Source organism: Merops nubicus, unplaced genomic scaffold (genome assembly GCF_000691845.1).
Source record: "Merops nubicus isolate BGI_N331 unplaced genomic scaffold, ASM69184v1 scaffold92, whole genome shotgun sequence".
Classification (NCBI taxonomy): domain Eukaryota; kingdom Metazoa; phylum Chordata; class Aves; order Coraciiformes; family Meropidae; genus Merops; species Merops nubicus.
In genome coordinates this window covers 1,038-26,638 of record NW_008594011.1, presented here as the reverse complement: position 1 = coordinate 26,638, position 25,601 = coordinate 1,038, and the positions used below count along the sequence as shown (strand labels likewise).

At 39.6% G+C, this 25,601-nt stretch overlaps 1 protein-coding gene across 1 annotated transcript in view; it reads right to left on the bottom strand.

Moving 5' to 3' along the window:
* The window catches only part of CHD7 (chromodomain helicase DNA binding protein 7), a gene marked incomplete at its 5' end in the record, with an annotated part of 47,197 nt that extends 22,630 nt beyond the window's left edge, over positions 1 to 24,567 (bottom strand). The window contains 12 exons of the mRNA XM_008935579.1: positions 2,463 to 2,718; positions 4,646 to 4,789; positions 6,164 to 6,340; positions 10,927 to 11,170; positions 11,647 to 11,768; positions 11,865 to 12,002; positions 12,844 to 12,927; positions 14,618 to 14,732; positions 16,094 to 16,149; positions 20,434 to 20,499; positions 21,559 to 21,696; positions 24,429 to 24,567. Coding sequence (XP_008933827.1) covers positions 2,463 to 2,718; positions 4,646 to 4,789; positions 6,164 to 6,340; positions 10,927 to 11,170; positions 11,647 to 11,768; positions 11,865 to 12,002; positions 12,844 to 12,927; positions 14,618 to 14,732; positions 16,094 to 16,149; positions 20,434 to 20,499; positions 21,559 to 21,696; positions 24,429 to 24,567 — 1,679 coding nt within the window. The remainder of the gene's footprint in view (positions 1 to 2,462; positions 2,719 to 4,645; positions 4,790 to 6,163; positions 6,341 to 10,926; positions 11,171 to 11,646; positions 11,769 to 11,864; positions 12,003 to 12,843; positions 12,928 to 14,617; positions 14,733 to 16,093; positions 16,150 to 20,433; positions 20,500 to 21,558; positions 21,697 to 24,428) is intronic.
* Positions 24,568 to 25,601: the final 1,034 nt, after the last annotated feature.

Sequence of the window (25,601 nt, the reverse complement as noted above, 5' to 3'; positions counted from 1 at the left end):
GTTCCTGTCCTGGCTGATTTTTAGTAGGGGATGAATGGAAGGTATTGGAACCTGTGCTTGGTCCATTAAAGAAAACCCCCTACTTCTACTCCAAATTAGGAGAGGTTTCCAGGGCACAAGAGGGCCTAAAGAACAGAGTAAGAAACCTTTCTGATGTTCCACACTGTAGGATGTGTAAGCACAGAGGCACTCCCCACTGCTGGCTCTTGGAGACGGAAAAAGAGGAACGATGTAGAAATACCCGAGAACGGTTGTTACAGAGAAAAGAAAAAGTCCAGCTCTAAGAGAAATGACAGAGAATGCTTTGCCCAAGTTGGTTGAGAATACCCAAAATGCAGTAACTCCCTCAAGAAGTCTACTGAAAGACAGTCTCAGCAGACCACCATGCTCCCCTCCACAGAAGACATCAAGAACTAGAAGGCCTCCTTGCAACTATGACACAAAACAGAACACAGAGTGTTCCACTTGGATATTCAAACACGCGTGCAGCACTGCTTGCTTACAGAACCAGCAGACTTGGAACAAAATGAGAAGGCTTCAGAGACCCCTTTATAAAAGCAATGAAGTCTCAAGAACTTGCTACTGCAGCAAATCCTTCCTCAGAAGGACACCGTGCGAGGTTACACGCTGGCACTGCAAGACCTCTTGGCAGAACTGCAATAAGCTTGTGCCATCACCCTAAGCACAAAGATGTTCATTGTCCATCAACAAACCAAAACCTCAGACTCAACTACAGGATGCAGAGTATTTTTTATCCTGGACCTGCTTGTTTATAGTTCCCTCTCCACACTACTAAGAAGATTTATTTTTCTTTCAAATATGAAGGCTCGACCCACCCATCATGTTGCTGCATGACATCGAGTCCAAACATTCGAAAGTCACAAAAGTTTTACAGAGGCAAAGCATTGAAGAAATAAAACCACCTCTCTTTATTAGGGTTAAGATACATCAAAATATACTTGAAATTTTCTGTATAGACACCTGGCTGTATAAAGCAGCCTCTAACAGACACTAAACGAATCAAGACTTGTGAGGAAAAGAAAAAAAACCCAAATCACTGCTGCAGGCAATCCTGCAAGCACTACTCATTAACTCTATTTGACCAAACAAATTAGCAGCAAAATAGTCAGATTATTCCTTTTAGCAAACATGAAATAAGAAAAAATAACAGCAAGGTTAAAACTAACTGTAAAAAAAACCAAGAAATGTAAAAAGCATCAGGTTCAGAAGCTCACAACCTGAACATCCTGAACCATTTTCTGGTGAACAAGTTTGTATAGTGGGTTAAGTTAAAACAAAGAACTGACAAACAAAAAGCCCTACACCAGAACCACAAAGCTCCTCTGCTGTATGCTCATCTGAGCGTAGAAACTCAGCAGCCCACCAGCACGGCTGGGCTGGAGTGCTTTGGACTAACCCTCTATCATGTCTTTGGAATAATTACTTGTGCATGAAATATAATTAGATGTCATTTCATGAATCAGTGTAAGCACTTCCCCCCTCTCCCCATATAAACAACAAAAAAAAGTCAAGAAACAAAAAGTAAGCACTGCAAGATGGAAGTCATATAGTAATAAAAAAAAAAAACCACCCTGAAATCACATATGGCTCTTAAACAAAACAGTCTTTCATCATGAAGGTTATAACCAACATTAAACCAACCTCAGCATAAATCATGGTAAGGAAGAGGAGATGGGAAACAAAAAACTAACAGAACACAACCCTGCACGGGGGCTTCTGTTACACCCTCAACTGGAAGATCTGCTCTGAGCAACCCATGCAAATTTAGCACAATTCTGACAGCTACTGGGTCATCAAATGGTCAGTCACTGGACCAGGATCCCCAGGGATCACAACTGGCAGAGTTCAAGGGCATCTAGATGATGCTCTCAGTCCTGTGGTTTAGTTTTAGGTAGTCCTGCAAGGAGCAGGGCTCGGTGGTACTTATAGGTTCCTTCTGACTTGGGCTGTTCTACCATTCTATAGTGCTGGCCACAGATAATCCGGATCTAAAATCAACAGCATCATGCTGAGAAACAGGATTAGCCATTAAAGTCCAAGTTGATGTTCCTGCAAATATTTTCTTACTAGTTAAATTAGGAAAATGAACTGACAAGGTGTAGCCATAAAAGCAGCAAGCTACTATCTTATGTTCTGTGGCAAGAAAATAAGTAGCAGCTAACTCTAACTGAAAAAAAAAAATTGCTGTATTTATGCCAGTATCCAACAACCTGCATCGTAATGGAAGTCTCATTTGTCAGAAATAACAAAATAAAACTCAACACAACCAACACTGTCAGGGCTAGGAAGCCTTGGAGAAAAGCAGGCCAGATGTCTTCAATGCAGATATCCACACTTAAAAGAATCTAAAAGCAATAGAAAGATGCACTACAACAGCATTTCTAATTTAGTGAACTTCCTTACAACTGTTCTTCAAAGGAGGAGAAAACCAGGAGTCCTACCGTTAATAAGGTACGGATGATTGCAGCATTTTCTTAGCTCCATCATAGTGTTTAGAAGATTAGGTACATTTGCCTGACCTCCACCCTTGGAAAGAAATGTGAAATTCTTTTCAAGAATAGCACGATAGTATTTCTTCTGAATATTTGTCAGCTCAACTTCAATGATGGTTTCCTCTTTGGGGGCCAGGTTCTTTTCCACATCCTCCTTGAGGCGTCTCAGCATCATCGGCTTCAAAATAGCTTGGAGTTTTTGCACCTATGAAATAAGCATTTAATAAATAACTGAATTAAAACTTCTAACCACTGAACATCCTGCTTAATGCTATTTTTTCCCTTCATATGTCTGCTTTTAATTCTTCTCTTACTTCCCTAGCTTTGACATCGACTGAAGTAGAACGATTTAGGCCTGATGTCCAAATGAAAACATTTTATTTCTGTAAATTTTTTAGCACACAGATAATTTGTAGTGTCTCCAGGCTTTGCAGCACATACTTCCAAGACACATCATAAATGGGAGAGGGGGGAAGAAATGTCCACTTTCCTCAAAAAATCAAGCAGTAAGTTTTGTCAAGCTTTTGTACAGTCCCTTACATATAAAGCTCAAACGTATTCCATATAGAAAAACTGGCATTTAGGTTGTTTAAGGTGGTCTCTCAAAGTCCAAACCACCTAAGTGGTTTAAGAGCTGATAATTCACTTTGAAATTGGTCATCACATGAATCTCTTAGTAATAAAGCAACTTCAGGAGAAAACAGATAAATTAGTACAGAGAGGCAAACAATTGAAAAAATACATGGAATAGGACTGCAAGGAATTGAGAAGAGAATCCAAGTCATTAGCACATCATCTCTCCCATCACTTGAAAGATAAACCAAATTCCAAAAATATCTAATGCTGTGTCAGCAGAGAAGGTGCTCCTTCCAAAACCTGTTGGCCCAAGCAAGCCAGGCTCCAATTCCACTCATGGCTGGTGACATTATTTTAGTGCTGTTTCCATGTAGGGCTTCAAAAATTTCCAGTTCTGCTTTGCTGACATTTTGAGCTGGCCAGACAAAAGTGATGTTGAGAGTTCAAATAGATTAGCTGCAGCTCAAACACAGTATTGACAGGCCTACATGGCTTCTGGATCAGAGCTGGCTCACTTCCAACCAGGTCAGAGTCCATTCCGACTGGCACGCAACTGCCTGCACAATCTGTGGAAACATATCCTGTTATTCCCTTGGGACATGCTATGATTTTTCCAGGAGGTAAGGGGCTAGGGGAGAGCCGTTTTGTTATTTAGACGGCAACCCATGAAAGAGCTGCTCTCAAAGAAAGTTAACAAATTCAAGCAGTTAAAAGTTAGAAATACCAGAAACTGAATTTTCGGGCAAAACCAACATAAGGCTGCACATAAAATCACATGCAGTTGTGAAGTTAGATTGTCAGAGGGTGCAAAGGGCCAAATGCAAGCCATTCTCATTTGGTGATGTGACTGCTACCTACTGACTTTTAAGAGCACTTTCATATATACAAGAAGAAATTTAAGTTTAATGTATGATCATAAGAAGATTCTACACTTTAGATCTAAAACATGCTGCACTGAGGGTCTTTCATTTTGCATTGATTTTTCATTTCTTTTATTGGACAGCTTGAGAAATCTGCTTCTCAGTCAAAAAAAAAAAATCTCCCTCCATTTGTTTGCCTCCTGCTTAATCAGGCTTCAAATACGTTCTTGTTTGTACAGAAGTCATCGATGAAACTCTCGGATAATAACTCTAGAGTAAAGTTAGGACAGTGCCCTCACTCTGATATTGGTGCTCAAGGAAGAATGTCAACTGAGGTGTTAATTCTTTGAACAGAGTGAACAAGCAATTCTGGAAGTATTTACCCCCAGTAACCATTACAAAACACTGTCACCTCATTTTTAAACACCATGTTTTAATGAGGGGAAACTCCCTGTTTCTGCATCACCAAGAGACAAAGGATTAAAAAAATAACTAGTGATAAGGCAAGATGACTTTTGGTCAAAAGCAGAAAACTTAACAAAATTAAAACAACCAAAAATACCCAAGGATAAAACTACTGTGGTCTTCCAAAAAGGAAATAGGTCCTACTAGTAAAACCGAGTAACAAAGCTCAACTATAATAACATGGATAAATTCACAATATCGAAAGAGAAAAGTGAGAGTGCAGAAGTTTACCTGTTCTTCAGTTTTCAGATCACCAAATTCTTGCATGAATGTGGTTTCTGATGGGAAGCGACCCGGTTCCAAAAAGTGAAGCAAGCTAAATAGCTCTTCTACTGTATTTTGCAAAGGGGTTCCAGTAAGCAGCACTTTATGCTCCTGAAAGGTTAAGAAACAGTTGCCTACAAATCCATCTACAACCATTTTCAATGGAGAAATACACAAAATTATCTTTTTTTTTTTTTCACCTATCTGTATCTCTCATCTTTGTTTCCTCTCACCACCCTCAACTACTCAAACAGCACTTTCCATGACATATCTAACTTGCATTCTGGCCTTCCTGCAGCAATAGCCCAGAAATCCTTCACTACTGAAAGCACTTTCAGAAGTCCTCCAGCTACAAGAGTTTTTACTGATCCACAACACCCCAGCCCTTTCACAAACACAATGAACTTTAACTAGCAAAGTAATAGCTGAACTTATCCCATTGCTTCCAGTATAAATCCACCCATTTACCACACCCCCAAAAAGATCTCAGAGCATGAATCTCAGCAGGGCAAGTCTAAGCTTCTAACAGAGAACCTGAAGCAAGGTCTTACTGTCCACCTACACACCAGAATGTGAGATTGGCAGAGGCAAGAGGAAAAGTTGCATGTTGCATTAGGGGAGGAACCCAAAGAGGTTAAGCAACTAGCCCAAGGCCAAACTTTAGTAGTAGGAGAACAAGAACTGAAGTGAAAAATCCCCTATCTCCATCTATAGCCCCACCTATAAGCTTGGCTTTCCTCTAACAGCAACTATAATAAGGAGAATAAATTGTACATGGCATTTTGACAAACTTACACTTATTAAGCCTCAAGTCTCCTTCAAGAAAAAAATTGTTTAATAAGCAGGGGAAAAGATACTAAAAAGTGACCTATAGGTCACCAGTGCTTTTGTAAGCTGATGTTTATGGTTCTTAAATCGTATCAGAAAAAAAAAAATTTGAATTTCAGTTATTAACAGCATGACTGCATTCCTCTCACATTTTTAAAGAATCTTCAAGCCAAAAAAAGGAGAAATTTCACCTTTCAAAGGGTAAATATCTTTTAAAATCATCATGTTATTTTTCTGTGTTTAGTACACATATTTTGTGCACATAATGCAATAGATATTTACGTAAGCATCAGAAACCAACTTGCTTCTCCCTTCCTCAGTCAATCTGAAAGAAGCCCCTTATGGCCACCCAACAACTGAACATCAGGGCTGACATTAATGCACAGCAGTTCAACTCTCACAGTCCTGCTTGGTCACCTGGTCACACAGCTTGAAACAGAACCACGCAATCACCAAGGCTGGAAAGGCACTCCAAGATCACCAGATCCAACTGTCAATTCAACACTCCCATGACCACTAAGCCACGTTCCCAAGTGCCACATCTACACATGTTTTGAACTCCTCCATGGATGGTGACTCCACCATTTTTTGATGGAACCATAAATCAGGAGCAACAAAGACACAGAAGACACAAGCGTGAGAACTGTACACACTGACCAGGTCCATCATCTTGAGTCCTTCCAAAAGCTTACAGTTCCTGTTTTTCAGCCTGTGGGCCTCATCAATGACCACGCAGCGCCATGGAATGTTACGCAGCTCCGGGCAGTCAGTCAAGATCATTTCAAATGTTGTGATAATGGCGTGGAACTTGTAGGACCCCTTTATCACACGACCCTAAAAAGAACAGCTGAGTTTAGAATCACAGAATGGTATGGGTTGACTGCTAGAATATTTTTCTCCCAATAAACAGTAGGTTTTTTCCTGTCAGACGTCGAGTGTCCAAACCCACCAGCAACTCTAGTAAACAGCTTTGAACAGAAGGAACTCTGAACTCTTAAAGGCAGAATGTAGATCCCTCCACACATTTCTTTGACATTTCTGTATGTTGTGTTCAGGAAAGTTCAATAGGACAATTCACTTGATGACTATCACCATATTCACTATTTTTTTGGTTAGTTGAGGGTCTTATTTTCATTGCTGATACTCAGACTGTTTCAAAACAAACAAACAAAAAAAAAACCCAACCCTGGATAAACTTTACTCAAGACCACGAAACTAACATCTTTCTGACGTGATGCTGTACTTCTTCCTAATGTTGTTGGAAGAAAAATGGAGAAGGAAACATTTACCCAGAAACATTAATCCAGAACCATTTATCTTCTTAGGAAGACCAAGAGTTGTTACCTAACGAACAGCAGAGGAAGGTTCACTAAGTGTGCAACTTAGAAAGCTGGTAAATTGAAACGTTGTAACCTTCTCATGAGCCAGATGTAAGGGTGAAAATACCAGAACACAGTCTAGGAGATTCTTCCCAAGTAGTGGAAAAGAATTCCAAGAGCAACCTCACGACGGTAGGGCAAGCAGTGGTCTTCAAAAACCATCACTACATAAAGCAGCACATCCAGCTGAAGTAAAAGTCATGAGGAACCCTTTATTGTATATTTAGAGCTGTCAATCTCACATGAAAAAGCTCATGTTATTTGAAAGACAGTCAAATGCTCTAACTGAAGAACATAGGAACAAATCAAGCAGAAAGTTCCAAGAGCTCTCCAAGAGCTTCAGAAGATGAATGATGTAGTTCTTCAACAGTTTCAGGCCTCCAGTGTTTGGGAAGTATGGGAAAGAATCCCAAGTAATCCTGTTAATGTCACATTTGTAAATGTAGAAACTATCAGGAAAGTGACCTATAGCATTGTGACAAGGCAATGCTTACGTAACTAGGAATCAATGTATTCTGTTTCTGAATGGCATCCAAACAAAGTTCTCAGATGTTGGAACCACAGGAATTTCACATCCACTTATTCAGAGAAGTTCTGCCATTCGAGGAAATCCATCTTCCTAATACATAGTGCTTTCTTGTTCTGTTAGGGTAATCTTTCTGGAATAACTCAAGCAACTGAGGTAGCCACAAGGTACAATTAGGTATGAATATAGAAATTGGATTATGTTTTGGGGTCTTAGCAGATACAAACTGAGAAGTTCAACTGGATGGGCCTAAGAAGTGGACTTCTAAAAAGATTCACATTTCACCAGTGGGAACCCTTGAAGGTTATTATGGTCTTTTCCCACCAACCTCAGACTCGACTCTAAGGAACAAGTGAACAGATGCAAGAAATGTGCACATGACCCAATTATAGCTGGAAGGCATCTGGAAAACAAAGTCACAGCCACTTTGAGAAATGCAATGCAACGTCATCATCGGTGAAAGACAGAGTCCCTGTTGGTGAAATACTGCCTTCAACTGCTGCACACTAACCATTCTTGGCAAAAATCTAAGGTAGTCCTATGCTGATAGCATGCTCATAGCCCAGCAGCTTCTCAGCAAGGAAGAACACCACGCAGGCAAGAAAATACTCTCTTAAGCCAACACCCACTGAGCCCAAAAGGGATGAACCAGGTAAGCCAGAAGTCTTGAACATAAGTAGCATTATTTTGAGTTAAAATAACCAAGGACAAGCTCTTCTTTTTCTCCACATGAACCAGGTGGTTTCCATTTTTAGCCCTCATGACACTGCAAAGTAAATTTCCCCTCACAAACAAGTCAACTCTTGCAGGGCTCTGTCATTAATTTTGTTTGGCAGAGTCTTCCACATTTTACAGCAGAACTCTTTCTCAGAGGTAGAATACTACAGAAAAGCAATTGGTTTATTTGGTATTCCAACCTGGAAAGGCCCCCAGAAGGACCTTTCAGTTACACTGTTTCAGAATAACAAAGCAGGCTCCCCTACAAGCAGTAGGGCAGGAAGGGATTTTAGAGGAACACCTCCACTAGCATGGTGCCCTTAGCATTCAAGTCACAGCACTGCAGAAATTTATCTTGTTATCCACTACTCTTTAGGTTTTCACAACTTGACTCTGAAGAAAAATCACACTACTGCAGATGGGGTAGGTTCTTCTCATGTATGCTTTCACTACTGCCCTTCAAAGCCGCTCAAGGCTCTCCTGATGTTCAATTGTCTTTCTGAGAAATTGCTCAACTTGAGAGGACTCTTTTCATCTGAAGACTCAAAATACTAAAGATGTTGATGTCTGAGTTGATTCATTTGGCAAGGGGACGAGAAACGATACTGCCAAAGCCTTTCTTCTACCTCTCCCTCATTGTGCCCCACCCTACACCCACTGATGGTATTTTAGAGGATGCCAGACTGGACACCACATGGAGATCCTTATCATCAGAACACGAAGAGAGTTTTTTTTCCTATAATTCAGTTTCTACCATGTATTTTACAGTTGATGTAGCCTTAAAGAGTGGAACACAGAAGATGATTTCATGACACATCTGAGCTAACTGCCACCAAAAGGATGAGTTCACTCCACTTCTCTTTTATCCCCAACCGTGGCAATTGCCCGATTCTCCTCTTAGACCAGTCCATGGAGCAACGCTAGAAGAAAACGATTCATTCTTCTGTGCCATGAGTGCTTTGTCATTCCTCACTATGGGGTCAAATTAATCCCCTGTCAGTACAAGAGAAGAGTTAAGAATCTGGCAATGGGGGGAACAGAACTTTCTGCAGCATCTTCCTTTAGATCCTTTTAATTGCCTTTATATCAGCGAACCTTTATTGCCAAAATAACACTAAAATCTGCACAGCAAGTGGGATTTTTCTGAAGAAGTTCCTTCATTCAGGTTTCATAGAATCATAGAATCCTTTAGGTTGGAAGAGACCTTTAAGATCATCAAGTCCAACCTGCTGCATCCTAAGGGGAAGAAGGTGCTGAGAACAAGCACCGCTTCAATAATGAATAAACAATCTTTAATACACAAAACACTTCAGTACAGGCAGTATTTGTATAAACCCAGATTTTTAAACTTGATTCAAAATATCCTTAATAAATAATTCAAAATCAGAAAAACTACAAGTCCATTCTAGTTCATTTGTCACAGCTTTGCTCTAAGGACTCACTGCAGTTTTCAACCCCTCCTTTTAAGGCGAGGAAGTGAGAACTGGGATGAACTGGAGTAGCCACTGCATTACTGACAAAGAGGAAAGCTGCAACTTTTCTACTCTTTAATAAAGATTTCCCTCCTCCTACACACTTGCACTGCGCTAGTTCTTTTAACCACAGTCTCACAGTATGATCTTGTGACACAAAAGGATCTGCCTTTTCAGCCTTCCCAGAACTGAGCTCTCCATGCTGCAAGAATCACCCCCATTCCTTGGCCACAGGCAGCCCTATGTTTAGCTATTCTGAGTATCCTTAGGTTGAATCCAATTTATTAAGTAATACAGCTTGTTCTGTACCCATGAACTGTCTGAATTATTTACCTCTCTCCCCGTCTTTGTGTCATTTGAAAACTTGCTCAGTAATGATTTTATGTTTTCTTTCAGGTCATTGATAAAAGTGTTTTATAGCTCATGGACAAGAACCAATCCCTGAAGAACTACACTGGAAATGCAAATCATTTCTCATTTACAATTACATCGAGAAATATCAGTTAGCCAGTTTTAAATCCACTTAGTGTGTGCCGTATTGATTTTATATCATTCTAGTTTATTAATCAAAATATCCAGTGGCATAAAATCAAATGCTTTACAGAAAATCTAAATATATGAATTCACCACTATCACTTCTTTAAGCTTAGCTGGAAATAATACTCCACAATACATCAAAGCAGGTTGAAGTTCCACTCTTCTCTTAACTGAGGAGAATTATGCTGTTTTGCAGTAACATTTGATATTTTCCCCAGACCTGCTTGCTTACTCTGAGCAACACCACGCATTCACGCGTAGAGATCTGTTGCTCTTTATAGCTGCAGTTCTCAAAATAATTTTCTGTTCCTACCGTCAATCTTTTCTGTACCTGCTCCTCCTCCTAAGAGCTATTCAACATGAGTGCAGTAACACAGACTTGAAATATAACTGACTTACAAGATTTGATAAAGAAGCACTGACAAGCTTAACTTCTGCAAGCTGCTCTTTTCCTGGAATGGTAGGCAAAGATTTATTTTTAAGCATAGTTCCAATTAAAGTAGTTTCTTCATTAAGAATCCTTTCTGCTAGCTCTCCTCAGGAACACCAACTAATGAAAACCTTGAATGAAACCTTAGAATGAGAGCTGTACCATCCCAATAACTCTCAGTGCCCTTTATTTCCAGATGATCTCTTGGCTGCTATTGGAAAGCACTCTCTTTATTAAATACACGTCTTCATTTTTAGCTAAAACCTACTACAGCAGTACTACAAACCTAATCGATGCTTAATTAACAGCAGAACACATACAAAAAAAGGGGAAAAAAAAGAATCCTGAAGAGGTTTTACCTGTGGATCTTTGAAATACATTTCATACAACTGAATGGTCCGCCGGCTCGCCTGACTCCCATGATACACCACCACATTCAGCTCTGTCCAGGTGCGGAACTCCCTTTCCCAGTTGGGAATTGTGGACAACGGTGCAATAACCAAGAAAGGACCATGGATTCCTTTCAAATATATCTCATAGAGAAACGTAATGGACTGGATAGTCTTTCCCAACCCCATTTCATCTGCTAAAATGCAGTTTCGTCTGAAAGCAATAATAAAAAAAGTCTGAATGATTTATTCCTAACTCAAAACATAGAAAATCAGTAAGGAGCTAAACAGAATAATCCAAGAATTTCTAGAATGGCAAGTTTACAATGAAAGCACATCCTAGTCTTTGTGTATTTTAAGTAAATGTTATGATTTCTGATGCAATAAGGGTGGATATAGTCACTTTATGTAGCTCTCAAGTTCACGTGGGGGAGGAAGGGGGGACAGGTGTGTGCATGAACACACACACACAAAGGCTCTTGCCACAAGAATCTATCTGAAATACTCATGCTTTATGTAACATGATGTTATCCACTCAAAATTAGTTTGTGTACGACTCCTGCAGCAGAGAATGAGATGTGTAAATGCTTCTCAAACCGCACTTTAGCTGACTTTAAATGGTTCTTGTTTCAAACAAACTACAAAAGCTTATCCAAAGCAGGACTCCGCAATAAGCAATATTTTACGTACGTGTTGTACCAATTGAAAAGAAGCCAGTTTACTCCCTCCAACTGGTATTCCCTGAGTTTGTTATTGTTTTTATACTCCCTGGAACTCTCCGATTTCTTCCAGTCATCGGCAGGAGGTCGCTCCTGTTTCAAATACAGCAAATCCCATTAGTGGTTTCTAAAAGACCACATTACTTTACTATTTTCGAATAAAATCCTCTATACAGAGCCAATTCTTACCACACGCTCCATTTCTGGCTCCCTAGACATCAGTTTCTCAAATTCTTCTATCTTAGCTTGGTCGATGTCTTGCTTGAGCTCCCAAGTGCTGTCTTCATAAGGAAGTGAACACCATTTCACCAGATAATGCGTTACAGGCTTTAAGACAAAAATCAGATTGCATCAATTTAAAAAGAATAAAAATGCAACCTTTTTTTACAGGAGATCTGCAGGCTAGATACAATTCCAAAAGCTTTAGCAGACCTGAATGTCAGCAGGCTGACACCTCGACAACCTAATGAGGTAAGGTCAGGAATGCAGGTTTGCCACCAAAACGAGCACAACACCGCATTTGAAATCACTATGCTTCAACTAAACCTGACAGGTAAACCAGTATTCCAACTGTTACAATTCCTATGCTTTGCCACATAAACAGATAACTGGTTTTTCTCCTCAGAATCATCAGACACTCCCCAGCAGGCCACCCAAAGCCCTCCATTCACTGACAGCAATATGGAAACACTGACACAGCATCTTTCTGTTCTCCCAGGGGCAGAAAGGAGTCTCCGGGAAGACAGAGTGATCTCCTTCTGCAGAACAAGCCATTAAAGAGTAAGAAACGGTGGCTTCAGGACCTCTTCTGCAACAATTATTTATTCTAAATAATGTCTAAAGTATCGTGACATTAGCTAAGATTTTTGCAATTTTCATCTAAATTCTGTATTACCTGTGCAGACATATTTCTACAGAATTAAGTACCACCTCAAATCTACACATCAGAAAGGGGATTTTTTGGTTGTTTTGTGTATTTTTAAATATAGGTAACGTAACAAGTTTGGAACTCTCACTAAAACCCCTTTATTTCAGGAAAACAACTACATTAGCCAATGTTTTCTCAAATGTGCTCCTATTTTCTATGCTGAAGAACTATGCTTTCTATGCTGAAGAACTCTAATCAGAATGTCCATATGATGAAAAATGCACTAGAAGTTTTGTTTACCTCTCCATTATCATCTGTGCTATGTGAAAAATCCATGATTCGATCAACTTCCACATAATCTGGATTAAAAAGCTCATCATCAATCTGTTCAAGGAGAGAGGCAAAAATACAGAAGATATCTCTATTAGCACTTCCTGAGAGGAAAAATTATTATATATTTCACCATGCAATAATATTTTGGGTCACGGTGACACAGAATTTATATCTGGCAAACTTCACCATGTTAATTGAAACGCTACAATTCAGCAAGATCGTTCCCCGTGAGGGAATCAGACTTCTCAGACTTTGTTAACTGGGCCTCTTAATTACTGTGTGAAACCTTTTACTGTGAGAGAATGTTTAAGAATATTTTAAATGAAGTGTGAAATTACAATTCACTAATGAGCAATCGAAAAGGCTTATGGCATGCAATGCATTTAGTATTCTTGAAAACTACGGCTTGCAGTAAAGAAATTAGAGCCTTGTACTCTAAAGTGCCTTTGGATTATTTTAACTACAGGAATTGTCTAACTGCTTTATAAGCAAGATTCAAAGATTATTATTTCAAAAACAGAGAAAAAAAACATTGCACACTGCAGTTTTGCTAAAAATCAGTTTATGTTCTTTCTTATGGCTTCAACAACTTGCAGGATTCTCTTGTGTACTAAAGTGTTCCGTTGTGTTTCATACTTTTAAGATCCCCTCCAATAGAAAATTTAGACAAAAGGACTGTACATTTTGATAACTTTTTCTAAAACAAGAACAAATTCCAAGTATTTACAGTAACTTGTGACCCGCATGGAAATGGGTGGGTTGTTGGTTTTTTTAAATATATTGAAAAGCAAGAATTCCAGTCATCTTCACTTAGAACAGATATTAAACTTTACAATGCTGCTGCTTAATGCCATACTACACTGTACTGACTGTTGGTCCAAATTATGTATTTAACTTCTTTGAAAATTCAAGTATCAGAAGTCCTGAAAGTTCTGATATCTAATTCCTGAGTATCAGGATTATATGATGCAGCTAATTCTTTATAGGTGCCACCCTATTTTATCATCATCTCAAAGTATTTTGGATGTTCTGACATAGTGTGCATAGATTTTCTATGCTCTCCTAGAAACACAACACATCATATCCTTTTCCCTCAAGTTTTTGTAAATTTTATCGAATTATGTCAATCAGATGCACTTAATGAGAAGCCCATATGGACTTTATGGAAGTTTCCAACTCGCAACAGGTTTTGTTGAATTATATACTAAAAGTAAATATAAATAAGTGCAGTAGCACATGAAGCTCTTTTTTTTTTTCCTCTCAAAAGACAGCACTGTACTGAAAGGTAAGCTTTCCAAGACACAAATCAGCAAATCTGGTTTTTTATTGACAGGACCCCTGCCACAACACTGTTTATGGCTCTGAGTGAAATTAAATTGATGATAAAAAGCTTAGAATCCCCAGTGAGCAGCAGTCCATAACACAGAAAAATGTGATGCCTTTTTTCTGGCATAATCAGCTCGTGAGAAAAGAGACCTGGTACTGGTTCACTACGAGTTGCACTTAGAATGCAAACAGCTAACCACTCGTTTTAGGGGAGGGGGGGAAAGGCTACTAAAAAGCATAAAGTCAGGAAACTTGAGTTTCATAAACTTGCAAGACTTGGATCAAGCACGGTTATACCAGAATAGATGTTACTGATTTATCATACAGTTGTGCAAAATCTTCTGCTTATACACAGAACAGGAATTCCTGACAATATTCCTTAAATCTCTAAAAGAAACAAACAAACATATCATACTTCTGAAAGGAATTTGTTCTGGCCCTGTTTTGCCTTAAACCGCTTAATCTTCTGCTGAATTCTCTTGTCTTTGTCCAGCTCTTCCACAGATGCCCACTGACAATGAAGGTAAGAACTAGAAGATGAAACAGAAAAATCTTACTCAAAACAATGCTTCCATTGCATACTCCTCAGTGTATCCCCCTAGTACAGCTGGATCCTTCCAGCACACTGTAGTGCCATGCTTAGAAAACTGGACATGTGCATCTTCATCATACAAATGATTAACAAATTGTCTTAAGTGGAAGTAATTAAACTTATTATTGGAGAAACTTGATAGTAAACAAAACCAACTCCCAATAAAAATTGGAATATATTTAGTGTTTGGCACAAAGCTAACATTATTTTTATTGGGTGTACTCAAAACACAATTAAGATAGCAGACTCTTCATAAGTGCCACTATTTAACATCATATTGTAACAAAGAGTAGGGTTTTTAGAAGTGAATAAAAATAGGGAAACATTTCAAGCACTAACATGGTTCTTTGTGAGAACAGCATTGCAATTAAAAGTCGCACGAGTCAATTAAGTTTTAACACTGAAAGAAAAACCCTTGTAAACAGTTCTGAGGTAATAATGTGTCTTTAAGGAAACACAAAGTAAGGAACTGCACCTCTACCAAAATTACCAGTCCCACGTGATAAACTCAGCCTGTTGAAAGCTGTATTGCTGAGAAGTCTACAACAGGAATAATTAATACAGAAATTACATGCCATTGTAATAAAACTAAAAGCATGATGAAGCTCTTCAACATCACGCAAAAATCTACAAGAGTGCAAAAAGTACAGAGGTGGCAGCGGATTTAGTGAAGCTGACTATCCACTTTGAGCTGCAAGATACTCACTTGGAAGTGAATTTCTCCCTCAGATTGAAAATTTGCTAAAATTAAACAGGATACCCTATTTTTCAAAAAGAAAAATGAGCTTATCCAGCTGCAAAGTATCTTATTTTAAATACTGGTTGTGCTGCAGTTTCAGATCCCAGAAGTGAAACAATGTGCTGCTCTCACCACTTGTACATCCCTCTCGCGGAGAGAGTATTGGAAGCCTCTCCATTGTTCCCTTAGAAATTTTGGTGAACACAAACCTTGGGTTTGAAACTCTACCAATGGTTATTTTTGAGACGTTTGCAGGCACGTTGCTCTACAGTTGCAGTTAGATCCAGCACAGGTTCGTGCTCAGGTTGCGTTCCACGGAAAAGGAGCCTTAAGTCAGAGTGAAGTTTTTAATAGTGGAGTGGATTTCAATTTGGATAGGACACAAATTTAAGATGTTATCAAACCCACTACCACCAACACAAGGTATTCCTGTTTTGGATTAAATGTTAGAAATGTTTGAAGTTGGGTGAGTAACAGCTGTATTATTTACAAATCCAGGTTTTAAAAACTATTTGTAAATTAGGTGAACTTATAGTAATCAAACCTCTAACTTTACTTACAAGTTTTTGTACTTTACATAGAATTCTTCTACTTCTACCTCCTCCCCATTCTCCATCTGTAAGAAAAGAACATTGAAATGTGAGCTAAACCACTGAGCAGCCCGATTTAGTGCCCCGCTCCAGCTGACCGAAACACAACACGGTCCCCATGGAGAGACCAGTGGAGGTGCAGGAGAGCGTCGGTGGGGGAGACGCGAGCGCGGAGTTTCCTCCAGCTGCTCACCCAAGTGCATACTGCACTGCTTACTACAACTTCCAAGACATGAATCATTTGAACTCCTCCCTAACCACATGCAGCTTCATTCACAACCTCACCCCAACGCTGGCTCGCTGCCAAACCCACAGTGCTAAGTAGAAGCCAAGTGTACCATTTTCTCAGGCAGCAGCCAATTAGCAACTGCACTCCTGAATGCCATATGTATTATTTTTGGCTGGCTCATGGCAACTTTACATTGTGGGTTTTGTAATGTTTTAAAAAAGAGTTTTAAAGGGGGTTTATGCCTCTATATAGTTAATAACTCCAAACAAGAAGCCATATAAAACTAAACCTTATACCTCTGCTAGAATTTTAGTGCATCAGTGTTCATGGCTTTAGTTTTACTCAATGGTGCAATTAAATTCACTCAGGCGAGATGTCTCACATACAGAGCAGCCAAATTAAATTAACACCCAAAAACTACATTTAAAGCAAGGTTAAAGTTGCAATATAAACCAGCAAAACGAAGGGCATTTGGTGCTAAGGGTTGAGACTACCCTTAACTCATCCCCAATGCCAAACTATTGCACAACATATGGCACGTAACCCTGCCTTGAATTACTCCTGAACCCAGCCATAGGACAAACTAAGGGCAGGGCACCAGGCACACATTTAGAATTCAGCTTCTGTCACAACATTAATGGTTTGTGTTTACTAACGAACTTTGGAATCATTTTAAATAGAAGAGGATCTTTTGGTTTACATACTTCACCAGGGACAACATCTGTAGTAAATGAGGTATGTAGCACTAAACAGAAAAAACTGTTGACACCCTCATAAGCCAAAATCCTTTGTCTTTTTGGTGTATACATAGATATATCAAAAAAATGAGAAAAATAAGATATATGCAACTCAGACTAGAGACAGAGGATGAACTGTCATCTTCCAAATTCTCTCTCAAAGAAGTTGTTGCTGGGTAGACGCTACTTCCATTCCCGTGCCATTAAAGAACATGAGGAGCAGTTGCATTAAAGTCTGTTCCAGACAGTGAAGTTCACACATTCCTAATCCCTGATTTACACAGAATTCCTTCTCTTCCAGACTAGCACTTGTATCACTGCAGTACAGTCTGCTGCTGCTCCTTTCTAGGGAGGGGAGCAACACCAGCTTCTACCGAGTTCTCCCTGAAGAAATGGAAGATGAGGTAGTCCAGGTGCTACTTAATCCTCTGCTGAAGAAGATAAACTATCCCCAACCCTAAACACAGGGAAGAAGCTTCTCCATCGCTTACAAAGATACTGTCAAAGGAAGGAATTTGAAGACCATCAAGGGGTTTTTTTATTTTTTAAAACAAAAAAATTGAGACGGGAATATTTCTCAAGAAGGTTATTCATATTTAGAGGTCAAAACTGTATTTTAAAAAAAGAAGAATTAAAAATGGAGATTCCATTATCTGAATCTATTCACTACCCTGAGGCAATACGGCTCTTCAAGAAATCATCCCTAATTCTAAGTCATTCACTTTTCTTATTTTCTGAAATGTATTATGTCCAAGCCTCTTTGATTAGTTTTAAACCAGAACCCTTTGAGATACATCAATCTTATGATGACAACATGGTTAAACACCTTTATATAAAAAGGTTTCATATTAGCCAATTTAATTCCTCTCAACAGCATTTCCGTCAAGTGTATTTTCCATCAGCTGCCAACTTAATAACAATAATTCACAACTGAAATCTTGATAAATCCTCTAACTCTCCTGAATAAAATGTGCTTTTTTATTGTCAATAGGTAATAACTGCTCTATGTTGCTATATGTTGTATGAGAACACATGAAAGATTCATCTAAATAAAAAGTATTTTAAAATAAAATCTTTTAAGAAACCTACTCTGGCAGTCACACTTATGGCTAAAAAATAAAAATAATAAGTCTGACCAAGTCACAATCTCCAGCAGTCAAGGAGGGTTTAATGACACATCAGTTTAGGATCTATGAGACAGAAGCTTATGCATTTGACATCACTGTCCACCCTCACTACACATAGGTTTACATTACCCAGGTAAAAAGGCGGGATAGACAATTTATGGGAAAATCCTCCCCAGCTTGATCATGCAGACATCCTAAAACAGTGCATGGCAGATTTGGGCAACACTTCAAATCATCATTGCCCAGGTGCAACCATAACTGACAACCTGATCTGCAGTCTCTGCAGGTAATTGAAGAAATAAATGATCCCTTCATTCAAGCAAATACTTCAGAGCACACAATCTTGTGCTGCTGTTGCCACAGAAGCAATACAGGAATACCTGCTAACACTCAAGTTACCTAACAAGCCACTCGGGGGTGGAGACAAATAAGAGCTTAAAAAAAACCCAACCCAAAATAACAGAAATATCAGCTTCTAGAAGAGCAGACAGAACACATTAAGAGGTGCAAAACCCAGTTGCCTCAACTGATACACATCAGTGGATGGCTGAACTCGATCTTCAAGGATTTTCTCAACCAAAGCAATTCTAATATTCTGTGGTAAACGGCTAAGCTTGTGGGAGAGATGTTGGCATTTGTCCACAGTCTGGTCAGAGGTGATCCTCACCATGCCTTCGCAGGCAAAAGGAGAAATTCAGATGTATAACATGCACACAGAGGGTTCTACAAACTCCACATCTTCCCATCATGTGTGCTATCCATGCTGAATAGTGTATTTAGTTCCAGCTATTCCTTTTCAAAGTTAAGGAGCAGAAATTCAAAGGGGATTGAAGTTGGCCAAGAAAACTATTAGAAAAATGAAAAATTTCCACATGCAAACTGAAGATGTCAGGGCTGCAATTTAAAGAGTGATACATATACTTCACACTTTCTGCAAGAGCAAAGAGTATCCAACAGAAATCAGAATTCCATGTTAAGAACAATAAGCAAAAAATAATTTTATCTTTCAAACACTAATGTAATTTCTACCTTTTAGTCTGTACCTTTCAAAAATGGCTGCACGCGTGGTGCTGCCTCACATCTGGGAACCCCAAAACTAGATTACAGCTATTTTTGAGAAAAAACAGCACAATTCTGTGATACAAATACTGCTCCAAAAGTGTATTATCTAATGTACTTCACTCCAACACAACATCTTTTTTACAGCCTACTCCACTGAAAGGTTTCCCAGTGAAGCCTTTCCTCATGTTTATTTTATGCATCGGTCCTGATCGCAGAATCTTTACTTTGATTAGTAATCCAACAACCAGGGGCTTGATGGCGTTAGCGGGAGTGTAAAAGACCTTTAATAAAAGCACGGTTGGATACTTCAGATGTTAAATATTAACAAACTGAAATCCCTTTTTTTTTTTATTTTGGAGAAGATGTTTGGGGAGAAGAGCAGAGAAAGAAGAGACACCCCTCAAACCTGCAAATACAATCCATAAAAAGCATTAAAGAAAGAGCTCAAAATAGAGCATGCCTCCAGCAGAGCTTGCAATCAAAGACATGTAGGCAGCAGACCAACTACTTCCCTCAAACTGCTGCAAAATACACACTCCCCATGAGTAATCACACCTTTGTTTGCAGGGGAGAGGAAGAAGAGAAGAATAATTGGGGAAAAACAGCTTCCAATGTAAAGACATTTATGAAAAGACCACATTCTCCTCTCCTGCCTAGTAGAACATCAGGCCAACTAATTACTGAGTTTATATTACATGAGGTCCAGCTGAAAAACAAGTGCACGGTTTGAAATACAAAATATAGCTCTAGACTTTAAAAAAAAAAAAAAGCAGCTCTAGAGGTTTTGTGCTGTGAAAGCTGTAGAAACAGGTCAAATTCAATCACAGCCAGTGAATTCACATTCATGTGGCATGAATTTAGGTTTACAAAGGTGGTAATGATGTTGTGACTGTAGTAATAAAATTAAAAAAAAAAATTAAAGCCAAAAAAAAAAGCTCCCTCCCAGCTGCAAGAAAAGAGTGGAAGACTAAACAATCAATTCATTTTACGAATGTCTATCCAAAAGCATGATAAATATAATCTAAAGACACTTTTAGGGAACAGTTTTTTCAGTAAAAGTTTTTCACTTTGGAATATCTGAGGTATTTGAAGAACTTTAAGGGCTTCAGCAAAAGATGCTTAGCCTGTTTAAAGAGGGAAGGGAGTTTGCTTTACCTTTTTCTTGACTGAACGGCTACTCATGATTTTCTCCACGACAGGACCTTCAGCATCCGCAGATTCCTGCATCACAAACACCACACGAGAGTTATGGGATGGCATCGTTGGCACTTAAAGACTTCCTTCATTTAGAAAAACAGCCATTTTTTTGCAACTAGAGTTTAATACACAGGAGGGCTCTTTCCCCAAGGTGTGAGAACTTAGTGGATTCAATACCATAATGCAGGACTGAAGGACATTTGTTTAAGGCCGTTTTTAAGAGCTTATGCAACTCCAGCTCTCTCACCAATGGTGACCAGCACAGCTACACAGACAGAACCCACACGGGAAGTTCACCTCTTCCCAAAACAACACTCTTCCAGCTCCATACAGTCTTACTATTAGAAGATATTAAAAAACTCCATTTGGCTAAGTGTTCACACGATAGCTATCAGAATTGCCTGTGACTCTCTATCACACTATTATATTAATCCACTATTACTGCAGGCAAACCTACCAAATACCCCTTCTGATAAGACACAATTAGCAATGGAGATCACATACAATATTTCACAGGGCTTAACGAATTGCCAAATGGAATACCAAAGACCACAGATATATTCTCCAATAGGCCATTGCTTAGTTAAGTGAAGTAGTCCTTTGAAAAAGCACTACAAAACAATGAGATTGTTACAACAGCCATTCCTACGTTATTACCCCTCATCTTATTCAGACTATTTTATCCATCATTTACATTGCACAGAGAATAAAGTGTACCCTGCTGGGTACTACAAGGCAGTAATTTCATAAAGGGGTTCTTATGGTGCCTAGCAGCAGGGGATAAGCTCGAGTGGTTTATTAAAGTCAGACCACTGAATTCAGAGGAGTAAATTCAAGACTCCTAAGCAGTCCCGCTTCGGTTTCCTTTAGGTAGAGACCATTAATTTCAAATAACTGTGTCAAACTGCCTATCGTAAGCTCGTAAACAAAGTCACAAATTAATATATTCCTGAAGAATGTAAAAAGCTAATGCCTTCTGGCACGCTGTGCTAACCATGGATGAGTATCACTTGGGAAAAGGGCCTATATTTGAACTTGGAATGCTGCAGCTGCAGCCGCCTTTCCAGTCTGTTCGTATCTGACCTGTTGCTCTGACTGGGAAGTATTTGAAGGAGAGTCTCTTCCAGCAGCATCAGCATCATCAGCCTCCTCATCTGAAATCTTGAACTCCAGGTCTTCTGTGTAACGCTTCCTCTTCACCTGCCTGCTGGAGCGTCGCTTCTGAACAGAAAGCATCGATATTTCCCGTGAGGAACAAGACTGCTAAGCAGCAGGTTAACCGAGAGAACTTCTTCCGTGTTCCTCAAGCACACCATAGTGTGTAGCAAATGCTAAGAGTTTTACAGCACCCTGGTAGAAGTAATAAAATCAAGACGCTGCTATTCCAAATCCCTGCCAGCTAGCTGCTCTTCAATTTTGTAAACAAAAACACCAACCAACCAAACCCTAACCAAAAAAAAAACCCACCCCAACCAAACACAGAAGCCCACATTACACTAGGAAAGTTGGAAAGTGATATTTTGCGTTCTTTTTTCACCCATACCACATTAAGAAACTAGAAATCGAATCTGAGCAAGGAATTAAGCCCCGAGAAGGTGTGCCTCTCCATGCCCATCCACACCCAGCCTGGACAGATGGCAGGAGCAGGAGCCAGGCAGCACCTTTCCCAGCACGGCCCAGGGCGTTGCTAAGCAGCGCCAGCGCGCTCCCTCGCTCTCCCCACCCGCCCAGTTGCACCCAGATTATCTCGTAGGGGAAACAACAAAATCCCACTTCCTCACAGTTCAGGACGACACCCTGCAGCCCAGCACAGGGCAAGACCCAGGCCTAACAGAGAATGAGAAACCTGAACTGCCCCAAACTGAAAACATGCTTTCTGTGTCCTCACACCCTCATCTCCAGGATGAGAGAAATCTTCAGAGAAACTGCAGAAAACAACCTGGAAAATACACAGCCAGGTGTTTGACAGAACGTGCAACCTGACATGAAGCAGACACCATTTTCTGCAACAATAAGAGTCAAATTCCCAGGTACTCTTCAGCAGGTTGTATTTTGAAAGGCTGAAATGCGTTGAAGGAAACTGTCAGCTGAGTATCAAATATCTCAGTGGAGTGATGTGTATATTAAAAAAGGAAAAAAAGTTGAATATCGACTATTTTAAAAAAAAGTCTTTAAGAACTGGTATACTCATTTTTACATCATTCTCAGCTTAACATGCACCTTCACTGGTACATGCAAATACTTATGTAGCTTGTTTAACAGATCTATGCACCTGGGTCTCTCGATTTACACAAAGTCAAATATTTACTTTTAAATAGTTCATCATACTTTTTAAAGCACAAATATCTGATGCACTTCAGAAATCTAGAAATTCTTTAACTGAAAATGAAATTTTGGAGCAAAGGTTAAGTTTGCACCACGCTTTTAAACAAGGGTGATGTGGCTTCTACCTTTAACACAGTAACTCGCATGGGCTCCCACAAAACTCTAACAATATTTTTATACTTGAAAATAGGTACCAGTCAGCAAACTTGCACCCTCATTTCTATAACAACTGATGGGAGTGTGTCAGTTTTGTTTTGGCTCAACAGGTAAGTCTTACCATTATTTTTTGGTGTCAAAAAACCTTTTCTGCCATTTCCCTAACAGATAGGATGACTAAAATCTAACAGTAATCCTCTATTTGACTTTTACTGACTTGGTAACATCCACTGTTCTGCGTTGTTGTCAGAAACTGTGCACACATTTACCTGCACCAGATTATCTTTTACTCATTAACCGATCTGTAGGTGGAAAGTTGAGCAATAGGCTTGATAACTGAATGTAAAAAACCTGCATGGTAACACACAAGTATTTTTCCTGTCCAAAGGTGTCAGTGCATCACTTTGTGCTGTACTATGTAATACTGTTACAGAAGGTTCAGTATTTAACATAATTTAACAGTGTTGAGACAACTGCACAGTATTCATCGCAGTTTGGAAATGCTGCTTTGGTTTGAAGAGGAATCTACTGCTGACGTTCCTTATATTCTACATCCTTCTGGAAGCTCTTAAGAGGGATGGCATAATCTGTGCTTGTGTTAGGACACCACTGTCCACCAGTCTCCTTTGACCATTTTCAAGCCATCATCAGTCTCAGAATCTCTCATAATCAGAAGCAACACAGCCATAACTCAATGTGCCACGGGTGAACGCAACAATTCCAGAAATCCCAGCGTGGCTATTTAGGAGTTTACACTTCCCCTCGTCACAATTTGCCCCTACTTCTTCAGGAAGGAATTCTTATTTTTAAAGCCCACTCTGACTACTGCCAGCAGAAGCAAGCCTGGAGGTGACCACTTCTTAACACAGTCAGTGACAGAGCACACAAAAGTTGCCATATGTGCTACTCCTATTTCCAGATTTTCTTTACATAACACAAGGTTTGGGCAGTAAGCAATAGCTGCACAGTGGTCAAGAGAAATAATCCGTGGGATCCAATGACTGGCTGTCCTGCAAAAGGCCCCTTGTCCATTGAAGCAGCGTGGGTACACGGCCCTGACATGCACGTTCCTGACATCCTGCTTGGTCACGTCTTGTCTGGATTTCAGAGGGTTTGCAAAGCTGGTGCCAGAAGGAACATGAGGCTTATAAGCAAGACCCCAGGACGGTACATTAAGTCTGCAAAGCAGAGAACTTGGCACCCTAACTGCCACGCTGATGGAAGGGGACACATGAAGCACCCTACACAGAGCTGCAGGAAACAAGACTGTAAAGCAAAACTACGATAAGCAATTCTGGTTTTAGTAAAATATCCACCACGGTGATTTCCAGTTCCTGCCTTCTTGGTACGTCTCTCTAAACAACGCAGAAAATGCCCAAATACTTGTATCTGTGTGGCAAAGACTGTGAGAACTATCATTTTATGTATCTAAATTGTCAAAGGCTATAATAAAATGGAAAAGACAGCATTACCTGAACCCCTGGGTCATCTTCGTCTTCAGGATGAGGTGATGGTGGTGGAGTTTTTTCCAAATCTGAGTTTTCAGAACCTTCCTTTCCCTTGTTAACCTTTTTCTTTGCAGCACTACTTTCTGAATCTGTTTTCTTGTTACTGAAAGAGAGGGATTTTTAATCAATATCTGTACAAAAATGTAAGCAAAAAGCACTTAACAGAACAGTAGATCTGTGAGATGTTTATTTTCAGTGACTTCATTATTTTCAACTGCCATCTTTATTTAAGTATTTAAACATAACTGTAAAATCAATGATGCGTGGGCCATCAGTAGATATTTCCCATCCCTTAACAACAGACACCTTGCTTTTTTTCTTCAAGATCTTAGCCAGAGACACTGAATACCTATTCTGAATGTAACTAAAAATAGAACTGGAAAGGAAGAGCTACTTTCTTCCAAAACTGCACTTTTTGAAAGTGGTGCTTGGGCAACATGACACACAGGAAGAGAAAAAGGAGTGCACATGCACTTGTCTTGGTATTAACTGTGCAGACCAGGCAAAAAGAACCAGAGAAAGCATGATCCAAGGATTGAATGAGAAAATTTTGTTCTGCTATCCCTGTTACTTCCAGGTGGGAAAGGTGCTTTTGTGTAAATTCTGAGGGCATTTATACAGCCTCAGTGCATGCAACTGCAGCTTGTATTGCAGAAAAAGCCACACAGCTGGTATCGCAGCTTCTGCCCAATATTAGAAAGCTATACCCACTGATGGCAGAGAAAGGTTTTGGGTGCTCCTTCTCCCACTCCTGCCCCATGAAAACATTTGCCACCTGAGGAGCTGGGACTGCATCTCAACAACTGCACTCAAAGGCCCGGAAATGGGTCAAAATCCAGCTTTAAATATATCAACACCAAATCACGCACCCAGATGATCTTCAGCATCATGGGAGTGAAAGTTTTAAATGGCAGCAAAGAAGAATCAAAGGCAAATTCAGCCTTTGAGTCTTGTGTGGATTTTTGCTAGGCTATTTTGCCCTCTGTGGTCAACCTCCTGGCCTGTTACCGATTTGACAGGTTGGTTATGGAAAGTTGCTGAGACGTTTATGAGCAGAGCAGCTTTATGAGCTGGTGTCCAACCAACGGTGAGTACAGGTCACCAAACATTATGTCAGCCACTTTTATACAGCTTCTG